The 23,095-nt window shown below is 42.1% G+C and overlaps 1 protein-coding gene across 2 annotated transcripts in view; it reads left to right on the top strand.

Moving 5' to 3' along the window:
- LOC118660425 (small integral membrane protein 8) overlaps positions 1-17,002 on the top strand; it is a 32,976-nt gene extending 15,974 nt beyond the window's left edge. Inside the window, exons 1-5 of one of the 2 annotated variants that reach the window (XM_036317835.1) lie at positions 591-738; positions 3,919-4,013; positions 5,662-5,769; positions 9,676-9,878; positions 16,415-17,002. In XM_036317835.1, the coding sequence (XP_036173728.1) occupies positions 591-738; positions 3,919-4,013; positions 5,662-5,769; positions 9,676-9,878; positions 16,415-16,847 (987 nt within the window). In that variant the 3' untranslated portion in view covers positions 16,848-17,002. Of the gene's footprint in view, positions 1-590; positions 739-3,918; positions 4,014-5,661; positions 5,770-9,675; positions 9,879-16,414 lie in introns of those variants that run through there. The other variant, XM_036317836.1, reaches the window with a different exon arrangement.
- The last annotated feature ends 6,093 nt before the right edge of the window (positions 17,003-23,095 follow it).

The raw sequence follows: 23,095 nt of genomic DNA, 5'->3' as shown, positions 1-23,095 counted from the left end.
TGGGGAGAAAAGGCTAAAGGATGCAAGGCCACGAGCCAAGGAATGTGGGTGGTCTACAGAAGTTGGAAAAAGTAAGGAAACATTTTCCCTAAAGCCCTGCTGACACCTTAATTTTAGGCTCATAAGATTCATTTTGAACTTCTGACCAAAGAGAATAAATTTGTGTTGTTTTAAACCACCAAATATGTGGTAATTTTTTACAGCAGCAATAAGAAACTAATACAGAAAGTATTTGGGAAATGAATGGCTGTACCATGCTACACTTTTTGTCATTTCTAGTTGCTTTTATGAGCAAAGCTTGTCTGACCTAGCAACAGTTGCTAAGTAAGTTAACAATTTAATGCTAGTGTCTGGGAGGGAGCAGCAGCTTAAGTCTTCTCAATCTCACATGCAGAGGCTTTCAGTAGCATTTTTTCACATCAGGCACATACCCACTACCTAGTCATGGTGAATCATTTAAGCCTTACCAGCCTCTAGCATTGTCCGAGAATCTTGGGCCTCTCTAAACATCTAGCTTTTCTCAACACTACTTTTTATGCTCCTAAGAGTATTATAACTGTACATTAGTAAAAGACATCTGAAATTTAAATATGATCCGAAATTCAGATTACACCAATTTTGTTTGCTGCGCTGTTTGTAATAAAATAATTCCACCAGCTCCTTTTGGGGAAGTCTTCAAACGGATCCATGAATACAAGCCATTTAAGACACGCTTTTACACTCACAAAGATATATTGGGTAAGTGACTTCGCTGTTTGCTTTTGTTCTAATGTTTATAGCATTGTATGTCTTCCTGTTGTTATATATACTTTTGTCAGCTTTCTTGATCAAAGTTGCTTGTCCTATAGGGGTATCTGTTTGTCATGAGAACACAGGTTGAAATCTAGCTTCTCCATTTACCATTTGTGTGTCTCGGACAGGATACTTAGCTTCTCAATCTGTAAACTTATATGTAAATAGGGATGTTAATAGGTATCTTACAGGTTTATTATGAGGCTTTTAAGAAATACAGTGTTTATGGGCAAAAGTAGTTTCATAGTTGTGAGTCCGTGAAACAGAGTTTATTCTTGTATTATTTTTTAATTAATTATATCATTTTCCATATGAATAACTGTAGACCCACTTTCCCTCCACCCTGTATTTGAAACCTCTTATTAAGCCTGGCACATACTAGTAAGTGGGAGCTCTTTATGTCCTTGCCCACCCATACTTGGGCACCTGCTACACACATGGGAGAGGAAATATCCCTAATACCTCAATAAATGGGTTGAAGAAACTATATTAGTAGCCAGTGACATAACGGTAGATGCATGTGGATAACATGAGAATATTAACTACATATACACTTGTAATAAATCAAATTGTAATTAACGGGTTTCCCTCTCCTTATTCCCATCAGAGTTTTCAGTCTGACTTTGGGCCTTTGAAATGTTTTCCTAAGGACTCTCAAAATACTCCTCTGATTTTTTTTTCCTTTAACATGGTAAACCAGTGGCGATTTAATTTTACTCCTGATTTTTGAAAATATAAACGCTAGAGAATGGAGGGTGTTTTGAAAAAACTAAATTGTAGGGGGAGATCAAATTGGAATCATCCTCTAAAAATATCAATACCAAAACTGATTAATTTTAGTAAATGTTTAATATGACTTATTAACTATAACCTCTAAAATTATTTTACTTTTTACACCCAAGACAGTGGATAGCCATTCTTAGATAAGCTTTTATTGATTGATTCCTTATACCTTCTGGGATATCAAATCCAAACATTAAGTGGATACATTAAATCTAACTAGTTAGAAATTAATCTTTTATTTTCAGCGACCTGACCTGCATTTGTCATTGACTAAAGTCAAAAGAGTCAATATTCTATGTTCTTTATAAGTAAATGCAAAGGCATGTTGAAATGTCTGTATAAATGCTAATGAGTATTGCATAGGGCAGTCGTTCTCAAGCCTAGCAGTACAATACAGAAGTTTTAAAAAATTTGTTTTTACTACGAAATCCAAACATAGACTCATTGGATTTAATACTAATCTAACACAGACCCACTAAATTAGAACCTTTAGAATCAGGCCTCAGCATGTGTTGTTTTTATTTTTAATTATTTTATTTATTTATTTATTTATTTACTGATTTTAGAGAAAGAAGAAGGGGAAAAGAGAGAAAAAGAGAAACAATTTGTTGTTCCATTTATTTATGCATTCATTGATTGCTTCTTGTATGTGCCCTGACTGGAGATTGAACCCGCAACCTTATCAGGATGATGCTCTAACCAACTGACCTACCCAGCCAGGGCATATTTTTAAAAATATTTTTACATATTTTAATAGCCTTTTATTTAGAAATAGTTTAAGACTCACAAATTTTAAAAATAGTAATTATGACATAAGACACTGGGGGATAGGGGAGGCTAGGGGACTGTCTAGGGCGGGGGGGTAAAATGGACACATATGTAATACCCTTTGTAATACTTTAAGCAATAAATAAAAAAAATAGTAATTATGATCAGAAATTCAAATTATACCAGTTTTGTTTGCTGTGCTGTTTGTAATAAAATAACTCCACCAGTGGATTAAAATTTTTTAAAAATCCTTGATGATAATTATTTATTAATGCTTAATATCTAACATGTGCACCTTCCATTTGTGCAGTGTGTAACACATGCCTGTTTTTTCCAAATGCTTCCTTGTCTAGATTCTCTTGCTGATATCTTACATAACACTAGTACATTGTCAAAACTGGGAAATTGGTATTGGGACAATACATTTAAATTTAACGCAGGCACGGGTCTTGTATGCACTCTTCCCCACTACCCGCCATGCACTCTTCCCCACTACCCGCCACCCCTTCCCCCTTTGCCTCCCCCCCCCCCCCCCCGTATAGTTTCATGAAATTGATCATGTAGCTATCCTGAAGTGAGAGAGGGAAGTTCTTGAGAGAAATGGAACCTGTTACCAGAGGTAGAGAGGAGATGTCGGGCAGACAAACACATGAGCCCGCAATGTCTTATCTGTGCTTACTGCCAAGCTAGGCATGATGAAAGAGAATACCGCAGTGTAGGGTGTGCTTTGTCATTTTAGGAAGTTGATCATCAAGACCTAATCACATGAAAAGCTAATAATTCAGCAAATCTTAGGTGTGAGAAATGAGCGGAATAAAGAATAAACACTAAGAGTTTGGGTTGGAGAGAAAGATCACTGTGTGTGATTTCAGCGCTTGTAGGATTCGTCATCACCTCTGACAACACAGTCGGGTAGGAGAAGACGAAGAGAAGCTGTGCCCAGCGCTGTGATCGGGGTGTGGCTCGAGGTCCAGCTATCTAATACTGTGTGGTCCTCTCACCTCTTTAGGCTTTCATTTCCTTGTTTGGGGAGGGAGGGTGTTATTGTGAGAATATTATTATTTGGAAATTAAGTTAGATCATTGATGGAGAAGCTCTAAACTACTGCCCCGTAACTCACTCCACAGCTGAAGCAGCTAAACCCAAGAAAACACTGAAGAAAGGCATGTGACGTATTAAGGCGTTCTGCTGCCACTGCCTGGGTGGAGGAAACACCAACACCCAGATATGAGCAGGGAGAGAGGAGCTGGGTAATCTTGAATATTCACTTGCCATTCTTCTGTAGGAGTACAAAATGGGCACCTTTTTGCCACTTTCCTTCTCCAGGTGCCCACCATGTGGACTGACATCACATCATGGACTCCATCCAGGCCTAACAGTGCTATGCATTCCCTCCCAGTCAACTAGGAAGCACCTTACCCCTTTCATCAGTATCTTTAAAGAAAAGATTGACATCTCTCAAAAGGATGTGATATATATGTATCTCTGAGATGACTCTAATAACGCGATCAGAGTGAAAAGGGAAGCCAAGAAATGTCCGTGGGCACTTGTAATTATTTCTCTTCAAATACACAGATATCGGGGCAGATCTTTTGTATAAAGAAGAACTATTTCAAGAGGCTGTACTCAGAGAACGTGTTGCACTAGCAGAAGCTGATTTGTGGGCTCAGGTAAAAAGTTGCAAATCAAGCTAAGTTAACCTTTCTTTCACTGTTTGGATTTGTTGGAAACAATATAGTCAGGCAGAACTGGTGTTAAATCCTGGCTACCTGTGGGACCTTTGGCAAGTTCCTGAAACTGCAAGGTTACCACTGTTGGGATGTGTGAGGGCATCTGGCCCACACTGACAGTTTGCTGTGGGAAGTGAGAGATGGGAACAGGGCAAGTAATTAGAGGCCCATGGTGTTAGTTAGTTTTCAGTAAACATAAAAAGCTATCCTATCTAATAAAAGAGAAACATGGTAATTGGCATACGACCACTACCCTTCCCATTGGCTAATCAGGGCGATATGAAAATTAACTGCCAGCCAAGATGGCGGCCGGCAGCCAGGCAGCTTAAACTGAACATGAGGCTTGCTTGCTTCAGTGACAGAGGACTGCAACGTTCCCTGCCTGCCTTGCCAGCCTCTGAGCTTGCAGTTTAAAAAACATTGTAACAAATATAGAAGCTAAACAAAACCCCAAAAACCAGCTTTCAGAGAGCTGGGATCTCAGAGCTGGAGTTGATACAGAGTTTCGATTATAGAACCGAAACAAACCAGATACCTGTTTTCAGCAGCTGAGGCCTCAGAGCTGGAGCCAAGCCTCAGAGCTAAAGCTGGCCCAGAATAAAAAGAAAAAAAGGAGCAGTTGGGAGCTTGAGTCCCAGCCTGAAAACAGCCCTCAGCCCCTCACCCAGACTGGCCAGGCACCCCAGTGGGGACCCCCACCCTGAAGGGTGTGTGACCAGCTGCAAACAGCCATCATCCCCTCATCCAGGCTGGCCAGGCACCCCAGTGGGAACCCCCACCCTGAAGGGTGTGTGACCAGCTGCAAACAGCCATCATCCCCTCACCCAGGCTGGCCAGGCACCCCAGTAGGGACCCCCACCCTGATCCAGGACACCCTTCAGGGAAAACCAGCCGGCCCCCACCCATGCACCAGGCCTCTATTCTATATAGTAAAAGGGTAATATGCCTCCCAGCACCGGGATCAGCGGAGTTGAGAGGCCTCCTGGCACCGGGATCAGCGTGACAGGGGGCAGCGCCCAAACCCCCTGATCGCCCTGCAGCTCTGTGTGTGACAGGGGGCGGGGCCACAACCTCCCTATTGGCCCTGCTCTGTTCGTGACAGGGGAAGGCACCCCAACCCCCTGATCAGCCCTGCTCTGTGCCTCATAGGGGGGAGATCCCCAACCCCCTGATTGCCCTGCGGCTCTGTGTGTGACAGGGTGCGGCGCCCCAACCCCCAACCCCACGGCCCCTGCTCTGTGTGTGACGGGGTAGAGCCATAACCTCCCCATTGGCCCTGCCCTGAGTGTGAGAGTGGCGGCGCCCCAACCCCCTGATCGGCCCTGCTCTGTGCGTGACAGGGGGCGGCGCCCCAACTCCCCAATCGGCCCTGCTCTGAGCCCGACCAGGGGCTGCACCTAGGGATTGGGCCTACCCTCTGCCACCCGGGAGCAGGCCTAAGCCAGCAGGGCATTATCTCACGAGGGGTCCCAGACTGCGAGAGGGCACAGGCCGGGCTGAGGGACCCCCCCTCCCCCTCGAGTGCACAAATTTTTGTGCACCGGGCCTCTAGTTATACTAATAAATAAATGGACTCTTTCTTTCAAAGGCTGATGAACGCCAAAAGCAAGCAGTGGAGAAAGCACTTGAAGAAGCAAATGACAAACATAACATCAGCATTCAGATTCTGGAAGAGGAACATCGAAAAAAATTACAGGTTTTTATAGTGGCTTGTTGTCTTTTTAAAAGTACTGAAATGACTAAAAGCTCCGGCAAGGGAATAATGTGTAAGATCTAGACGGGTGTCTCTGGAAGTTGGCTGGGAGGTCCCGGACTGTCACAGAAGAGATGCTGAACACTCCATTGGTGCAGAATCTCACAACCTTTGGGGTCATAAATCCAAACCTTTAGGGGTTTCCAGGCCCCAAAGAGCCGCCCCTGCCCCCCTGACCTACCACATCTCTTACCACTTGTTCTTTCCCTCCTCTCACTGCCCTTCTGTGGGTCCTCGGACTGGAACACATCGTGCACCTCTCACCTTAGTGCCTGCTGGGTTGTGCTCCCTGCGCTCCCTCAGATTTAGCTCAAACATCACTACGCACAGGAAGCTTTGCCCACCAGCTCTGTCGCCCCCTCGCCCCCTACCCCCCTATATACTGTCCTTGACACCCCGTCCGCTTTCACAGCAGTTGCCACTGGTCACTGTTGTAATTGGATTGTGTGACCACTTGTTAAGTGTCTGATCCCCACTTGACTGCAGCCTCCACAAGGGCATGCCTATCTCGTTACCATCTGGCCCAGTGACCAGCACTGTGTCTGACTTAGTGCTCAGACAGGGTTAAACGAAGGAAATGGGCTGTTCCCTTTCTTCTCCTGGACTCTCTGATCCTATCCTTTTACCTAAGTCTGCACTGAGCTGTTTCTCAAGTATTTTCTTCAAGACCAGAGGTCATACAGTGCGGGGGGGGGGGGGGGGGGGGGGAGATACCCTTTCTAGCTTGTTCAAGCACAGGACTGTAGGTAATAAGCAAATGTCCAGCAGAGGCCCAGGGACTGGTTGTTTAGTTCGGTACCTCAGCTACAAAGCCTGCTGGAGGAAAAGGTATAGAACTGTTCTCACATATGGCCAGGAGGGACAGGACAGGACCCAGCACAGATGCGGTGACTCGTGGGCAGAGGCGGGAGGGAAAGTGGCAGAGGTCTGGCTCCAGGTTTGGCCAAAGTTAATAAGAACATAACTGATAAGTTTGGGGCATGGGGCCCGTTTATTCATTGTTGGGCAGCTGTACCTTACTAGGTATCGGATCTGTACTAGGTGAGATTACATAGACTGTCCTTGTCCTCAGAAAACTTGCCAGGAGAGAGGGCCGTCTGCTCCACGGTTCCTAAAGGTGTGGGGCCCTCCCTCCTGGCTTGGCTCCAGGGCCAGGGCCCCTGCGGAGTTGGCTGCTGCTGGTCCACTGTCCGTCCCCTCTTTCAGTTCAACACGTAGAGCATTTACAGCATGTCTAGGAAGCCTGCTTCTCCGCTGGCCTGTCCCGTCCGGCCACACTGGCTCTTAAAGTATTGAAATACTTCTCTGTTGGTTGATGACCACCCCTCAGACCCCCTAATGCTTCGATCACCCTGGTGGTTCCCCACTAGGCCCTGGATCTCCCCAAATCCTGCAGTTTAAAGGGGCAGCGCTTTAACGTGGAAGGGGGCTCTAGGGCCCTGCCGCCCCAGTGCGCAGCGAGAGGATACACATTTTGAGTATCTCTCCTGGCATTAGGTTGCAAAGACACAAAGATAAGTTAAATGTGATGTCTGTTCTTCAAGTAAAAGATTGTACTCCATATAGCCTATGGGTAGAGTTGGTGCACTTAATGTTAAAATAGAAGTCCTAAGAAGATTTAAAAGGGAAAAGTTAAAGACTGACCTTTCTAAAATATTCGTCTAGGAGGGTTTAGGAATTTACATTTACACTGCTGTCTCAGGGGTGTTTTTATATCACGCAGGCGTGATTTGTCTAAGAGGGATGTGTAGGGTTATTCATCTGTCATAGATGTCAGTACTGCTCAGGGGCGTCCATGAACCCCCTGCCTTAGAACCTACTCACCTGGGAGCTTAGTGTGCAGATTCCTGGGCCCCTGACCTACAGACTCACTGGCAGTGCTATGAACCAGCAGCTTGTGTGATTCTCACATATTAAAATTTGAGGTTATCAATAAATAGAGCAGAAAACCGAGTTCTTTAGAACTAAATACCATTAAATTCTTATCTGTAAGAATAAGACCACCAGGTATTGCTCTAATAGGATGTAAAGGATTTGGATAAGTCTCAAATCCTTGATGTTAAATAAAACTTCAAGATCTGATTCAATGGAGATAGTATGTTGAAGAGATGTTTATATTCTCTTAGTCAAATACACTAATATCAAAAAGTAAAAGAGAGTGGGAGCTAAGAGAAAATGAGAAAAGAAAAATTAGAGTAGGAATTACAATGAAGTCGGGTGAATTTAAAACTTAAAAAATGTGCATATTCCATGAGGTCCTGGAATTGGGCCTTGAGCTTTCCGGCAATCAGTGCAAGGAGGACAATGCCATGAATCCCTACATCCCTGAGGTAGAAAGAAACCAGGCACTCGGAGAGGCCCAGGTATTCCTATGTGTGATACATAAGAGAGACTGCTGAGAGAGACGTTGTGTGTCTGTCAAACATCTGTACAGTCAATATGATGGATCTCGTGAGGCCATTTCTTACAATATGTCAAAATTATAATATCTCTTTAAATGTATTCTAAATGCATTTCAGTAAAGGTAATTTAATCAGGGGACTTTCCACTGAATAAGATCACTGTCAAGCAGTAGTTCCTTGAATTCTTTTTGTAACTTTAAATATATATTTTGCATGCTCTGCGAGGCAGTGAAATAAATGATTTTGGTTTGACTAAGTTATTGTATAAAAGATGGAATGGGTTTAATTCTCTGAATCCTAATTCAGAACCCAGCCAAAATAAAGGCCTGGGATGTCATTTTCAAATTCTGTGATTCAAGTAGAAATGCATTCTAATAATATTTCATGTAAGGCTCAACTACTCAACAATCTCAATTACTAAAAATATTATTTCTGGGGAAACCCAGAAATAATTTAAAATATCCTCTAAGGTGTTAGTGATGTCCTCCGACTGTAAGATAGACATCAGATTTATTACGCATAGCAGAAGCTCTCCATTTCTAATTCAAAGGGTATTTACACTTTCTCAACAACTTGATCTCAATAGGTGTGGTTTGTTTGCTTTTGCAATTCCAAAATAGATTAAATGCCAGAAACTAGAATGGCAAAAAGGAGCTCACTAACACCAGTTAGAACAGGGAGTACTTAGCCCAATGGCATGTGAAGGACAAGAAAAATTACAATAATGAGATATCAAATCTAAGAAAGCAAAGCAGTCTGGGGTCATTTACAACAGAGACAGATAGCCCTGTGAACTCATATTGAAAATGACTAAGTGCAGTATCAAGTATTTAGCCGAGTGCGATCACTCACCTTTACTAGCCTGGATCATCGAGAAATGTTCAAGTGTGCTCTCCGTCCTCTTTATGAAGTAAGGTCAGAGGCGTCCATAGGTCCTTCTACCACAGAGCAGTGCAAACTTGTTCCTGTCCTTCCGCCTGTGGCAGTGGGATTGGCAGGCAGGTTCCTGCAACTACAGTGATGTTCAGCATTAGCCACATGAGATGCCCAGGAGACATAGTTATTATTTCTGCCACTTCCCAGGACTTACTTCCTAAAGGAGAATCATAGTATGTATTTCTAATTGTGTGTAAAGATAAAATGACACTGTCGAATATTTATACAATCAAGGAAAAGGATACCTGTATTCAATTATTTTCTCTTTCTGCATATTCCCTTCCAAAGCGGTCTATACAAATATTTATGCTATATAGTTTGCATGATTCTGGTTTTTATATAGTGCCATATAACTGAAAGCTTTCCTTATTATACCCACTATTTTTTAAACCATCAGTGTTCTCAGTACATATTTCATCAGGTTGTTGAACTATGATTCAAATAACTTCTTAGTGTGCATTTTTAAACATCAAAGCTGTAGCCTCTAAACCTAGTTTTACTGTTGTTTAAGAATATAACATCTCAAACCAAGTTAGAGATGCATCAAAGCATAGAAGACGAACTACAGAGAGAAAACTTGGCTGCAGAACAGCGCATGGTCCATAGAATCCAAAGGATCATGATAGAGTGCCACAAGGAAAAGATCGAGGCTGTGGCGAAAGCCAGGGACGAAGAGAGGCAGCTGGCCCAGGAAGCCATCCTGGCCCAGAAAAGGTATTCCAGAGATCACATTTGCAAATTAGTATCTTGTTCTGTCCAAACCAACTTGGAGAAAGGGTGCGCACGCGCGTGGTTTAAAAAATAACAACATGAATACTCAAAGACCAACCACCCCTCTGAAGGGGTTGGAAATTGGTAACACTTCCTCTCCTCCCTCTCAAAAGATAACTACTGTCCTAAATACTGTTTTTCATTCTGTATACTCGGTTTTAAGAGGCTGAGGAGAGGAATTGAGAAATATTTTTTTCACAACACATAGAAGTCAATCTTCACATTTTTTAGCCTATAATGTATACTATTATGGATGTGTTCATTTTTTTATCTTATTGCACATTGTAGATGAAACTGACATTATGAAAATATATAGAGCAAATTTGCTAAGTTCTGACTCACTGCTTCCCAACTCTCCCTGTCTTCCAGAGACAATCATTTTAAATAATTGGGTCTGTGTCTTTCCATGCCCTGTATTTTAAAAAATATTTTTATTGATTTCAGAGAGGAAGGGAGAAGGAGAGGTAGGTAGAAACATCAATGATGAGAGAGAATCATTGAAAGGTTGCCTCCTGCACACCTCCTATCGGGGATCAAGCCCACAACCCCAGGCATGTACTCTGACTGGGAATTGAACCATGACTTCCTGGTTCATAGGTCGATGCTTAACCACTGAGCCATGCCAGCTGGGCTTTCCATGCCCTTTTAATGTGTTTGCAGCCTTATTATATATGTGCACAATCACAAATAGTTTTTACGTAAATCAGATAGCATATATTTTTTAAAAGAATATTTGGTGGAATGAGCTAAAACAAGACAGCAGTAAAGAGCCCTAGTGATTATCAGGACCAAGAAAACCAGTTTCCTCATGTTAAGTGACCTGCCCAAAATCACTTAACTGTAGCAGCAGAACAAGCCTGAAACCTCTGTATCTGGCTTCCTAGACTCAGACTTATCTCTTTGGCTTTGCTCCTTGAGTTAACAAATAGATCCATTTGTACATGATTAACAGGTAAAGTCTTCCTTGTTAGGACTGTTTAGAACAGGGCCAAAGGTAAAATCCTGTAGGATTATTATTCTGCAGGTCAATAGGACTGAGGGCTGCAGCTGTGGCCATTTCTTGCCTCGGCGATAAATCATCGTGGATCATTGTTGAGAGAGACGAGGAAGGTGAAAGAGATTTCAGGAGAAAGTTAGGGAAGGTGGTAACTCCCAAGTGAGCGTGGCCCCGTGCCGTGGAAAGTGACGTCCTCTTCCCCCTGTCCCTCCCACCCTCCATCTACAGGAGCCCTGCCCGTCCTGCAGGAGCCTCCGGGCCCACTCCTCACACCGGCAGCTTCCGCTCCTTCCCTCTCTCCGCTGCTTTCACCCCCTCCATTTTCGCTGTGAGGTTTGAATGAAAGATTTTCAATGGCCCCCTTTTATTAAATCAGTTGACAAGGATTAGGGAACTTCCATGCCTGTTAAGTATAACCAACTGGAAGGCCCATTTTGTTCATTGCTGTGTCCAAATGCCTGGAAGAGAGCCTGGCATGTGATAGGCATTCTTTAAATATTTATCAAGCAAAGGTTCAGATATGTTCCAGTCAGCTGAACCCACTCCAGATTCCAGTGTTCTTTAGAGCATTGCAGAAATTAGTATAGACAGAAGATCCACTGTTTAGGATTCTGCCCGTAGACCTTTAATTTGTCTGTAAACTTTCACTTAAGACGTAAGGATTCAGAATTCGTACATATTATGACAAACCTGTTAAATGCACAGAAAACTTTTTTGTGGGTTGAGGTGATTAGATTCTAAACAGATTATCTAGGAGATACTAAAAAAAAAAAAAAAAAAAAAAAAAAAAAAGGAAAAACAAGAAAGAACCTTTGCTTGGAAAGGTTCTACACAAAGAAGCATAGACATTCCCTTCCCCTGGGGAGGAGCGTTGGAGGTCATTGAGTTGAGCTGCCATCCTTCCTGCTGGCTGCCTGCCAGGCGTGGGGAGCCCCCTAAGTGCTTCTGCGATAGGAATGCTATGGCTGGTGGAGGTGGTTGGTTCCAATGCTGAACACCTCTTCCTAAAGTGGATCCAAAATATGCCGAGTCTTCCCTGAGTGCACGGTGAGCCTTCAGATGCTTGAGGAGAGAGATACTGTCTAAGCTTTAGTGTGAAGGGAAGGAAAAGCCAAAAAGTGTTTGTAAACCAGCTGCTTCAGTCCTTCCTCATATGGTATGATTTCCAGGCCCACTTTTAGGGGGAAAATGTGGATAAATTATATAAATTAAAAAAAAAAAATTTTTAGCCGAAACTGGTTTGGCTCAGTGGATGGAGCGTCAGCCTGTGGACTGAAAGGTCCCAGGTTCGATTCCGGTCAAGGGCATGTACCTGGGTTGCGGGCACATCCCCAGTGGGAGATGTGCAGGAGGCAGCTGATCGATGTTTCTCTCTCATCGATGTTTCTAACTCTCTATCTCTCTCCCTTCCTCTCTGTAAAAAATCAATAAAATATATTTTTAAAAAAACAACCAAAAAACCATTTTATATATATATGACAAGAACTGACTATTTTCTTATGGTGAGTATTTTGCTTATGCTGAGAATCCTTTTTAAGCATGAATTGTTTAGGCTTTTGTAATACTCTAATTTAGCTCTTTTAAAATGTGGTGTTATTTGGCATACAAAAAAGTATTGAGGGAACGACACCTATATTACCCATTTCACACATTTATTGGTTGCCTGTTGTATACACACTGGGCACCATGCCAGGCAGGAGAGATACAAAGATAAATGGACACTCCAGGTCTTCTGCCTCCCCCTCTCCATGCCCTGAACCCTCCTCCCTCCTGGCTTCCATTCCACAACTTCAAAGAAGTCCTCAGAATTAAAGCCAGACACTTCCTGACCTTAAACCAAAAGGTGTGAATCCCAAAGGGTCAAAAATTCAGGCTCTAAGGCAGGCTGGGAAAGTTGAGAAGGGCATTCCAAAAAATAGAGAGAGACCAGATCCTCGTAGCAAGAACAGATTTTGATAGTAAGTCATTTAAAGTGGGTTATAGCATGGAGGGTAGGAGTCGGAGTCGCCTAAGATGCACTGTATTTGAGCAGTTTTACCTGAGATCATCTCTGGTGGAGCCCTCGAGTCAACCTCATAGATGAACACCTCCTCTGTGGGGCCAGGAGACAGCCAGGCCTGCTGGCCACAGAGCACAGCTTCCTCCTTGGGGATTTGGGGCTGGCTCAAGGAAGCTTCCTCTAGTTCAGCGGTTCTCAACCTGTGCATCACGACCCCTTTGGGGGTCAAATGACCCTTTCACAGGGGTCACCTAAGACCATCGGAAAACACATATATCATTACATACTGTTTTTGTGATTAATCACTATGCTTTAATTATGTTCAATTTGTAACAATGAAATTGGGGGTCACCACAACATGAGGAACTGTATTAAAGGGTCGCGGCATTAGGAAGGTTGAGAACCACTGCTCTAGTTCCTTCTGTCTGAGCCCCAGGGCCTGGTCATCACCTTCACAATCTCCCACCATACTGCAGATTTCATCAAACATCAGACTCTAAGGCAGTGACTCTCAACCTGTGGGTCGCGACACCTTTGGCGGTTGAACTAAGACCATCCTGCCTATCAGATATTTACCTTACAATTTATAACAGTAGCAACATTACAGTTATGAAGTAGCAACGAAAATAATTTTATGGTTGGGTCACAACATGAAGAACTATTTAAAGGGCCAGAAGGTTGAGATCCACTGCCCTAAGGTGTGGGCAGATGCACACTCCCACCTCTGTCGTGCTGTCCCTTCCATAACAGTGCCTCGTGCTCTCCTGTGACCCAGCTGAGAATCGGGAAGGTGGTTTTGATTCCTCCTCTTTCTGCCTCCACTATCCCATAGCAGTCATAACTTCTGGCACTTAACGACTGTGTATTATTTCTTGGATTTATCCTTTTCTTTCTTCCTATTTCTTTCTCTTTCACCATGCATTCAGACCCTAACTTTGCACTCTCAGAATATTACAAAATAGTAGTATAAATTGGTCTCTTTATCCTATGTAAGATTCGATTTACCTGATATTGCTAGAATCACAATTCTAAAACATTATTATTGTATTACCCTTCCCCTTATATAAAATTTATAGTGGCCTCTTACATGATTGAAGCAGGTAATGGTGAAGGGCAGGAACTATCCCACCTTCTCAATTGTGTGACATTGAACAATAACTAGATCTCTAAGCCTTAATTTTCTCACCTGTTACATGGGACTAATAAGAGATAATAAATAAAAATCATACCAGCTTCAGTGGGTTATTGTTAAAATTAAATGGAATGGAATGAATGTAAAATATATAGCATTGTCCCTGGGACATAGTAAATACTCAGTTAATGTTAATCCTTGTTAGTAATGATGGATATAGCTTAGTTGCTGGGAAAAGGAGAAATAGCATAGCAGCTAGAGAGGTTAAGGACAGCTTTTTTTCTACTAAGCCATTTGTCCTTAACCTCTTACCTCAAGACTAGGGAAGTCTGTCAGGTTTGAAAGTCAAGTTTAAAGATCAGAGATAATGAGAACTAATTGTATCTTGGGGGATCGACTTTAGAAGAAAGGCGAGGTGGTTGAAACAATATGAAAATCTTGGAAAGACTGTATTAGTCTAGGAGACAGAGGGGGAGGGTTTTTAGTAACAACCATTAATATTTAAATCCAAATTTATAGGTGTTTTTAAATTTTCAAATCTTTAGTGGTTCTACCAAACGAGGTTATCCAGAGACACCCATTGGAAGTACTTCACAGTGGCTAGGAGCCGCTCAGACTGCCTGGGTCTCGGTGCTCATTTTGCCACTTTGACTAATTACATGAAATTGGGCAAGTTACTTGGTCTCTCTGAGCCTGTTTCCTGATCAGTAAAGTAGGTATAACAATAGGCCCACCTCATGGGGTTGTTTTGAGGAATCATTAACTCAATATATATGCACAGGACGCTCATTAACCTGCCTGGCACATGGTAAGAATTCAGTACAGTAGGCTGCTATAAATTATATCTAATTACATACATTGTAGCTACAGGTCTGTGAATTCATTCAGCAGTAGTTCTCAAAGTGTGGTCCCCAGACCCTTTTGGGGGTCCATGAGGTTAAAGCTACTTTCTTAATAATACTAAGGTGTTATTTACCTTTTTACTCTCATTATCTACAGAATTTATAGGGGCATTTTCCAGGATTTTCTGATGTAAGATATCACAACAGATTGTAAATGAAAATCCAGCTTTTTTTCTACTAAGCCAGACAGTAAAGAGTTTTTTAAAAAATGTAAAATTATGTCACTTTTCTTACCAAAAGTTGTTATGATTTGGAAAATATACTTTTCAGAAAAGTTATGTTAATATTGAATGGATTTACTAATACTTTATATGAATTTATAAATATTTTCGTCTTACTCTTAATTTCTAATACTGTTAGTGTCACTAGATATAACCCATATAAACAAAAGTTCCTTGGTCATTTGAAGAACAAAGAGATTTCAAGACCAAAAGGTTTGAGTCAGCTGTCAGAGAGTATTGCTCAGATAAAATAAAAATCAGAGCTCCACCTGACTTGTGAGTACAGTGTTTCCCTTCTGGCTAAAGGGAGATAGCTGGATTGATATACAGAAATACTTTCTCGCCCGACCACCAGGGCTCAGTGGTTGAGCATCATCCTTTGAACCAGGAGGTCACGGTTCAATTCCCAGTCAGGGCACACGCCTGGGTTGTGGGCTCGATCCACAGTGTGGGGCGTGCAGGAGGCAGCCAGTCAATGATTCTTTCTCATCATTGATGTTTCTATCTCTCTCCCTCTCCCTTCCTTTCTGAAATTAATTAAAAAATACATTTTTTTAAAAAGAGAAATACTTTCTCCAGGGATTTGGAACTTTGACCCAGCTCCTCCTCTTCCTCCTCTTCCTCCTCCTCCTTCTCCTCCTTCTCCTCTTCTTTTCTGTTAATCCTCATCCGAGGGTATTTTTCCCATTGATTTTTAGAGAGAGTGGAAGGGAGGAGAGCGGAAGGGGGAGAGACAGAGAGAGAGAAACATCAATGTGAGTGAGATACATGGATTGGTTGCCTCCTGCACATGCCCCAACTGGGGCCAGGGATCAAGCCTGCAACCAAGGTACATGCCCTTGACAGGAATCAAACCCATGACCCTTCAGTCTGCAGGCCGATGAGCCAAACTGGCTAAGGCTGTATCTTCATTTTCAAGCACGCTGCACTCATATTTTTCTGGCCAAGGTGGACTTGGGTTCCTAAAGTTACTGCCAGACACTAGAACGGTGACCTCTCCTTTGCCCACAGTGGGGGAAGTCCATAGACGACCTCCCTACTCTGAAAAATGTTTTTTGATTGTTAACAGCTAATGGAATCCAGAAGCCCATCTCTACCAGCCTGTCTCAGCCTGGTGTCTCACCTAAACAATGCAATAAATTCTCATACAACCGTGCTGAAAAGACAAAATCTTTCTGTTTTTAGTGGCTAGTCCGTCTAACTTAAAAACCCATATTATCTTTTGTAGGAAGGTCATGGATGAATTTATAAATGCTGGTATGACCGTTGTTAAGGATGAGAGGAAGAGTGTGAGCAAATTGGTAAAGGAAAAAGAACATGAAATGAACATCTACTATTGCATGGCTCAGAGGCAGAAGCAGGAAGAAGTCCAGGAAGTGCTTCAAGAAGCAGAGAAAGCCCATCAGGCCACACTTGGAAATGTGATGAATAAACTGGTGAACACTCAGGACGAGCTGGTGTCGGTAGCACAACAACTGGGAATTATGACAAATTGGAAAGATTTCTTGGAGGAGGAATTACAAGAAACGAGAATGGCATTTCAAAAATACATCAATTTTACATTTCCTAAACTTGCACCTGGACAAGCAGATTTTATTCTTCCAGAAAGAAAGAAAACACCTTCCAATCTTATTATTCCGAGGGAAACAACTCGTAAGTAATCCTCTTCAACTGAGACTTCACTACCAAAGACATTGTTCCAAAGACTAAATAAATTCACGCAAAAGTCATTTATTGACCCCTGGTTATTGGTACTATTCTGAGCCTTTTGATGGAAAATAAAAATATTCCAAAGCACATTCCAGGCTTCAGTGAGTTCCAAGTCTAATTGAGAGAGAAAAGTGAGAGGGCTCAAAACTGATTACGAGGGAAAAAGTTTTCTTGGAAGAAGTCTAAACAAACTTCTGTATCTGACTTTATTCATGTTTTCATCAGACAAGTAATGATGTTAGTGTTTGTTGCAGATGAAAACAAGTAAAGGGACATGTTTTTAGATCATTCCCATTGTGGAGAGGTGGACTAATTTCCAGCAGAGTACTCGGTGAGCTACAATAGCTCTGGAGGGGAAAAAGCAATTCTCCTCAAATTCAATAGGATAAAATTTAAATTCTGGGAACCCTGTATGAAATAATTCAAAAAGGACTCACTTGCATGTGCTAGTTGTGAAAACTATGTCTTTAGAGGACTGACTCCCTGCCTCAGGGGTGGGGGAGTCCTCTTGTGTTTATACCCAAACCCAGGATTTCTTTGGAAATGCAGAAAAGCATTAATTACCACAGTACTCAGGACCAACATGCATCAACATCTATTAAATTAAAATGGAAGAAAACACAAGCCATAAAGACTTCTCCCAAAATCTATCCACTCTAATATAACATCCTTAAATTATTCCTCATTAACCTATATTGGTGGCTTTAAAATTAATAACTTGGAAAGCAATTTCCAGTAAGTTGAAAAGTTACATTTTCGAGCAAGACTTAGGTGGATTTGTTTCCATTGAGCAGTGTGGGCTATTTTAATGAGAAAGCAGCAATTTGTTTAGAGTTGTATAATGGACTACACTCTCCTCCGTGTTGAGCTCTCTGATAGTGCGGGACTACTGCAATCCATACTCATTGATTGTCTAGGTAGGAGCTGGAAGTGACGTTTATACTAGTATAGTGCTTTGTGTTTTCATGCACATTCTTCTCATAAGAACCTGTGAGATAGGATAGCGGTTATTGTTACCCCATTGTTGAAAGATGATAACAATTACCACATACTAAGGTATTTACATGTGTGAAGGACTTAAAAAACATTAATATTTAATCCTCACAACAACTTTTGAAGGTAATTATTATTGCCCCCAATTTGTAGGGTAAGAAACCAAGGCCCAGGGAGGTTTAATAACTTGTCCCAGGGCATAGGTAATGACAGGGCCAGAGTCTGAGATATTACAAGACTCAGGCATAAGCAAATGAGTGCCCCAAACTAAAAATAATGTCCAGTAGTTGGTAAATAGATAAACAAATTGTGTCATACCCATGCAACAGAATATTACTCAACATTAACAAGTAATATCTTATTGATACAACGATATAAAGAATCTGAAATACATTAAGATACCTTTAAAAATTTATCCTCAAAAGACTGTATGATCCAATTTATATGAAATTTTAGAAAAGGCATAACTCTCATAACGGAAAGAAGGTCAGTGATTGCCAAGAGCCAGGGAGTATGGTGACAAAGGACTCAACTGAGAAGGAGCATGAGGAAACTTTTTGGGATAATGGAAATTATAATTTTGGTTATGGTTACACTACTGAAGACATTTTCAAGATGCATTTAATTGTGCAGAAAATTAGTGAATTTCATTATGTATATTAGACTTCTATAAAGCTGGCTTTTAAAAAAATCATAAGTACCCCAGAATGGAAGAAATCCTGCAAATGCTCCTATTCTGGCTTCTCACTTGTACATTATTGCAGCGTAGTGGTCTGCATTAAGGCTTCCTAGGTATAAATCCTGGTCTACCAGCTGGTAACTGGCTGGCTTTAGACAAATGGCTTATTAAGGTTTTTTCATATACAAAATGGAGATAATAATTGTACCCAGACCACGGAGTCTTAGAAAAGATTCAGTAGAATACCTGAGTCAAAGAATGTACTCCAAACATTAGTTATTGGTTTTCATCCCTACAAAAATGAGACCACAAGGCCTATATGGTTTTTGCATTTCTCATGCAAATCCTACCCCCTTCTAATTTTAAGAATATACCCATTTTGTTTATTTTATTTCTTCAGTTTTTTGTGTTTATATATAAATATTAATTATGGCTTATCTACTACTTATAGATTTAAATATATATTTAGTCGATGAGCAGAACTTTTTAAAAATTTTAGCTTTAAACAATGTAATCTTATGACATGCCTACTGACATGTATTTTAAAATTATTTTGCTGTTTCTTTTTTCTTTTTCACCCTGTGGGGTATGTGTATTGATTACAGATGTTAAGCACTCTGCTAAGGGATGGAAGGAAAGCTACAAGTCAGACCATGTGCTTCACCTGAGTGGTTACGTAGATAGCAGTCGTGTGTGAATCTTGAACCACTCAGGTGGAAAGTATGCTTATCAACTGAGAGGGCAGGATCACAACATACGGTTTGAATTGGAATGACTGCTTGATTATTTCAGGATTATAAGACTTTTCTGTCTAAAAGAAGTTAATAAAAAAGAGTATTATGGTAAGTCCCTTATAATTTTGAACAAACCACTTTAAAATATGCTATAACATGAACTGATAGAAAAAACGAATAGAGGGATATCAGGATTGCTGGGCTCAGAGCCCAGAAAAACAGCCCAAGGCAGTCACGAAGGTATGACTGTTCCTGCAACCAGAAGAAAGAATTAGATCAGAAAGAATTGATGTGGGTTGGTTTATTGAGCAGGTGATTTGCTTTCCTGGGTTCTTGTCCTGATGGATTTGAAGAACGAAGCCATGGACAAAAGGTGAGAGGTGAAAAGCACAGAAACTGTATTGCAAGCAGACACTACTTCTAAAACCTAATTCTAAATTCTAAGCCTCAGACTGTCCCTGAGAAGGGTGACCGCTGCTTTCTTGTCTTGAGGCATTAAATAGGCTGTAGTTCTTTGTCTGAACCTGACCCCTTCTTATTAGTTATTCTGCTATATAGTTAGTTTTCAGAGCTCAAAGCCCACATGGTGTCCCCTAGAAGGTGTCCCCCACCTTTTCTCCCCCTTATCTTGTTGGTTGGAGTCACTGTTGATTTATCTTATAGCTCTCCCAGTTGTGTTGGCAGAGAAAGCCTTATCCTATGGCCCTCCCAGCTACGCAGGTCAGGGCTACTTATGGCTTAACTTATGGTCACTTTAATTGTTCAGGCCAGAGCTGCCCCTGTCTGTCCTCAGTCTATGGCTGTCTTAATTGCACAGGCCAGATATATTTCTATTTGCCCGTGGCATTTCTCTATCCTCTGTACAAGTAAGATAAACACCCTGGTGTCTTCAGGTCTCATTCCTTTCCATGGATCATTTTTATTCCTAAAACTCCCTAATCCTGCCTACTTTACTCCTAAAACTCCTTTCAGAATTGGCTCACAGATAAAACAGGAAGAGACTTTGTTGATCAGTGATTTCAATATGCTTACCGGCAGTAGCTAAGATTAGAGCTGGAGACGATGAAAGTTATACAAACCCACAGAAACATCCCAGGGCTACTATTGCTGTTGGTTTTAGCATTATTTGAGAGGTAGTGGACAGTGTGATTCTAAATTTCAGGTGGAAAATAAGCAGCAAGAGTATTCAGGGAAATTCTGATAATAAATGCACGTGGAACTAGTCTTTTCACTTTATGCCACTAGATACTGACACAGCAGTTCTGGGCTGTGCACAGGCACTAGGCTCAGTGGCACAGAATGGAATTTCTGACTCAACTGTAAAGGGGTAAGGAAAACAGGGATGCTGTCCCAAACGATATTCAATTTTGAAGCTCCTTAATGTAACTTACGAATTTAGCATATGGTGAGATGGCAACTTAAAGTAGTAAAAAAGGGATGGCTTATTCAATTAATGGTCTGGGGCAAATGGATAGTGATTGAGGACAGAAATTCTCGAATCTTATCCCACAACACATCAAAATATATTCCAGGTGAATCAAAGGTTTAAAAGTAAAAATGAAACTCCAAAAGTATTAGAGGAAACTATTTTGAGGATGATTAAGTAAATCAGATTGAAAAAGGCCTTCTGTGTTTGACACAATCTAGAAGAAATAAAGTATGAATAAAAATGATGAATTCAACTTTATTAAAAAAGGTGTGTTTTTTAAGCCTGCTAGGCCAAAAATTATAAGCAAGGCCAAAACACCACAGACCAGAGAAAAATATTTGCATTTCCTATCACAGACAAAGAGCTAATTTCTGTACAATAAAAAGAACTCCTAAGAATAAGAAATAAACAATCCTATAGAAAAATAGATTTAAAATATAAATAGAAAAAGAATCAAACATTATTTAAAGTTAATGGAAAAAATGTTCCAATCACTCAAAAAGAATGCAAATTAAAATTACATCAAGAATTCATTTTCTATCAGATTAGCAAAGCTAATAAAATTCTAAAACTGTATTGGTGAAAATGTGAGAAAATAGTACATTGCTGGAGGGAGATTTGAACAAAGACTAGAAGGGGATGAAGGAATTAGCCCAAAGAGTATCTGAGAAAAGAGCTGCAGGCAGAGGGAGCTAGAGTAAAGGCCTGGGTATGTGTCTGTTGAGCACTGGGGACATTAGAGAGGTGGGTGAGGCTGAGCAGAATGATCCAAAAGGGGAAGTAGAAAGAAGGTAAGGAAGATCATGGGATCACTGCAGGGCCTTGTTAAGACTAACTTTTATTCTGAGTGAACAGGGATCCATTGTCGGGTTTGGAGGCCCAGAGTGGCATCTTGTGACTTAAAATTGAAAAGGATCCCTCTAGTACAGTGGTTCTCAACCTTCCTAATGCCGCGACCCTTTAATACAGTTCCTCACATTGTGGTGACCCCCAACCATAAAATTATTTTCGTTGCTACTTCATAACTGTAATTTTGCTACTGTTATGAATGGTAATGTAAATATCTGATATGCAGGATGTATTTTCATTGTTACAAATTGAACATAATTAAAGCATAGTGATTAATCACAAAAACAATATGTAATTATATATGTTTTCCAATGGTCTTAGGTGATCCCTGTAAAAGGGTCGTTTGACCCCCCCCCAAAGGGGTCGCGACCCACAGGTTGAGAACCGCTGCTCTAGTACTTTGTGGAGAACAGGCTGTGAGAGGCCAGGGTGGGAGCAGAGAGAGCACTGGGAGGTCATGAATGGCAGTGACTGGAGGAGAGGTGCTGGTGGCTGCGACCTTGGTGACAGCAGAGGAGGTAGTGGACAGGATCAGGTTCTGGAAACAAGATGTGGTGCGTGAAAGGAGGAGAGGAGTCAAGGATGGCTGAGCAACCTGAAGGCTGGGGCTGCTGGGGACTGCATGGGAAGGCTGCAGGGGGAGCTTGTTTGGAGGGAAAGTACTGGAATTCCGTTTGAACATGTTGAATTTGAAATATGTATTAGACATGCAAATGTCTGTCTAGTCAATGTCATCTGTATGAGAGCCATGAGTATGACTATGTTACTATTTGTAACATATGTGTGTGTGTGTGCATATATATACACACTAGAGGCCTGGTGCACAAAATTAGTGCATGGGTGTGTTCCCTATGCCTTGCCAGTGATCAAAGCATGAGCGTTTGGTGTGGAAGGGCAGGTCCCAGCTAACCTCTGGCCCCGGGCAGCACCTAGGCCCCCAGGCCCCTGCACGCCCCCTCCACCTGAGTCCCCACACGGAGATGTGATGAGCGCAGCCAGATGCCATGGGCCGGGGCGCAGCGTGGACCTCTGGGCCGCCCAGCGGCGCCGCATGGAAGTCGGGTGGGCAGCATGCTCTCTCCTGGCCACCCTTGCAGACTGGCTCCTGTGTGAACCCACTGGGAGCCTGGCCAGCCCCTGTGGTCCCGGCAGCTGCTGCTCAGCTCACCCGGAAGAGGCCACGTAGGTGTGGGGCAAGCTCCTTGCAGGGGCTTCCCCTGTGTGTGAGCCCTGGCATCCGGGGGAGGGTAGCAGGGGAATGAAAGCGACCTTGGCAGACACCCTGCATTCTCACCGCACCTCCGTCCCTGTCCCCATCCCTGTCCCGGTCACTCCTGCCCCCAGGTAGATGGGGAGAGGTCGCAGGGCGTCGCCAACGCCCACCATGGTCCGTGCCACCCCTTTGTGATCTGCACACGTCATAGTGAGCAGTCGAACTCCCAGTAGAGGCGACAATTTACATATTAGGCTTTTATTATTTACATATTAGGCTTTTATTATTTACATATTAGGCTT

Source organism: Myotis myotis, unplaced genomic scaffold (genome assembly GCF_014108235.1).
Source record: "Myotis myotis isolate mMyoMyo1 unplaced genomic scaffold, mMyoMyo1.p scaffold_m19_p_7, whole genome shotgun sequence".
NCBI lineage: Eukaryota > Metazoa > Chordata > Mammalia > Chiroptera > Vespertilionidae > Myotis > Myotis myotis.
The sequence above is the reverse complement of the archived record's forward strand: the minus strand, read 5'-3'. Positions and strand labels throughout refer to the sequence as shown.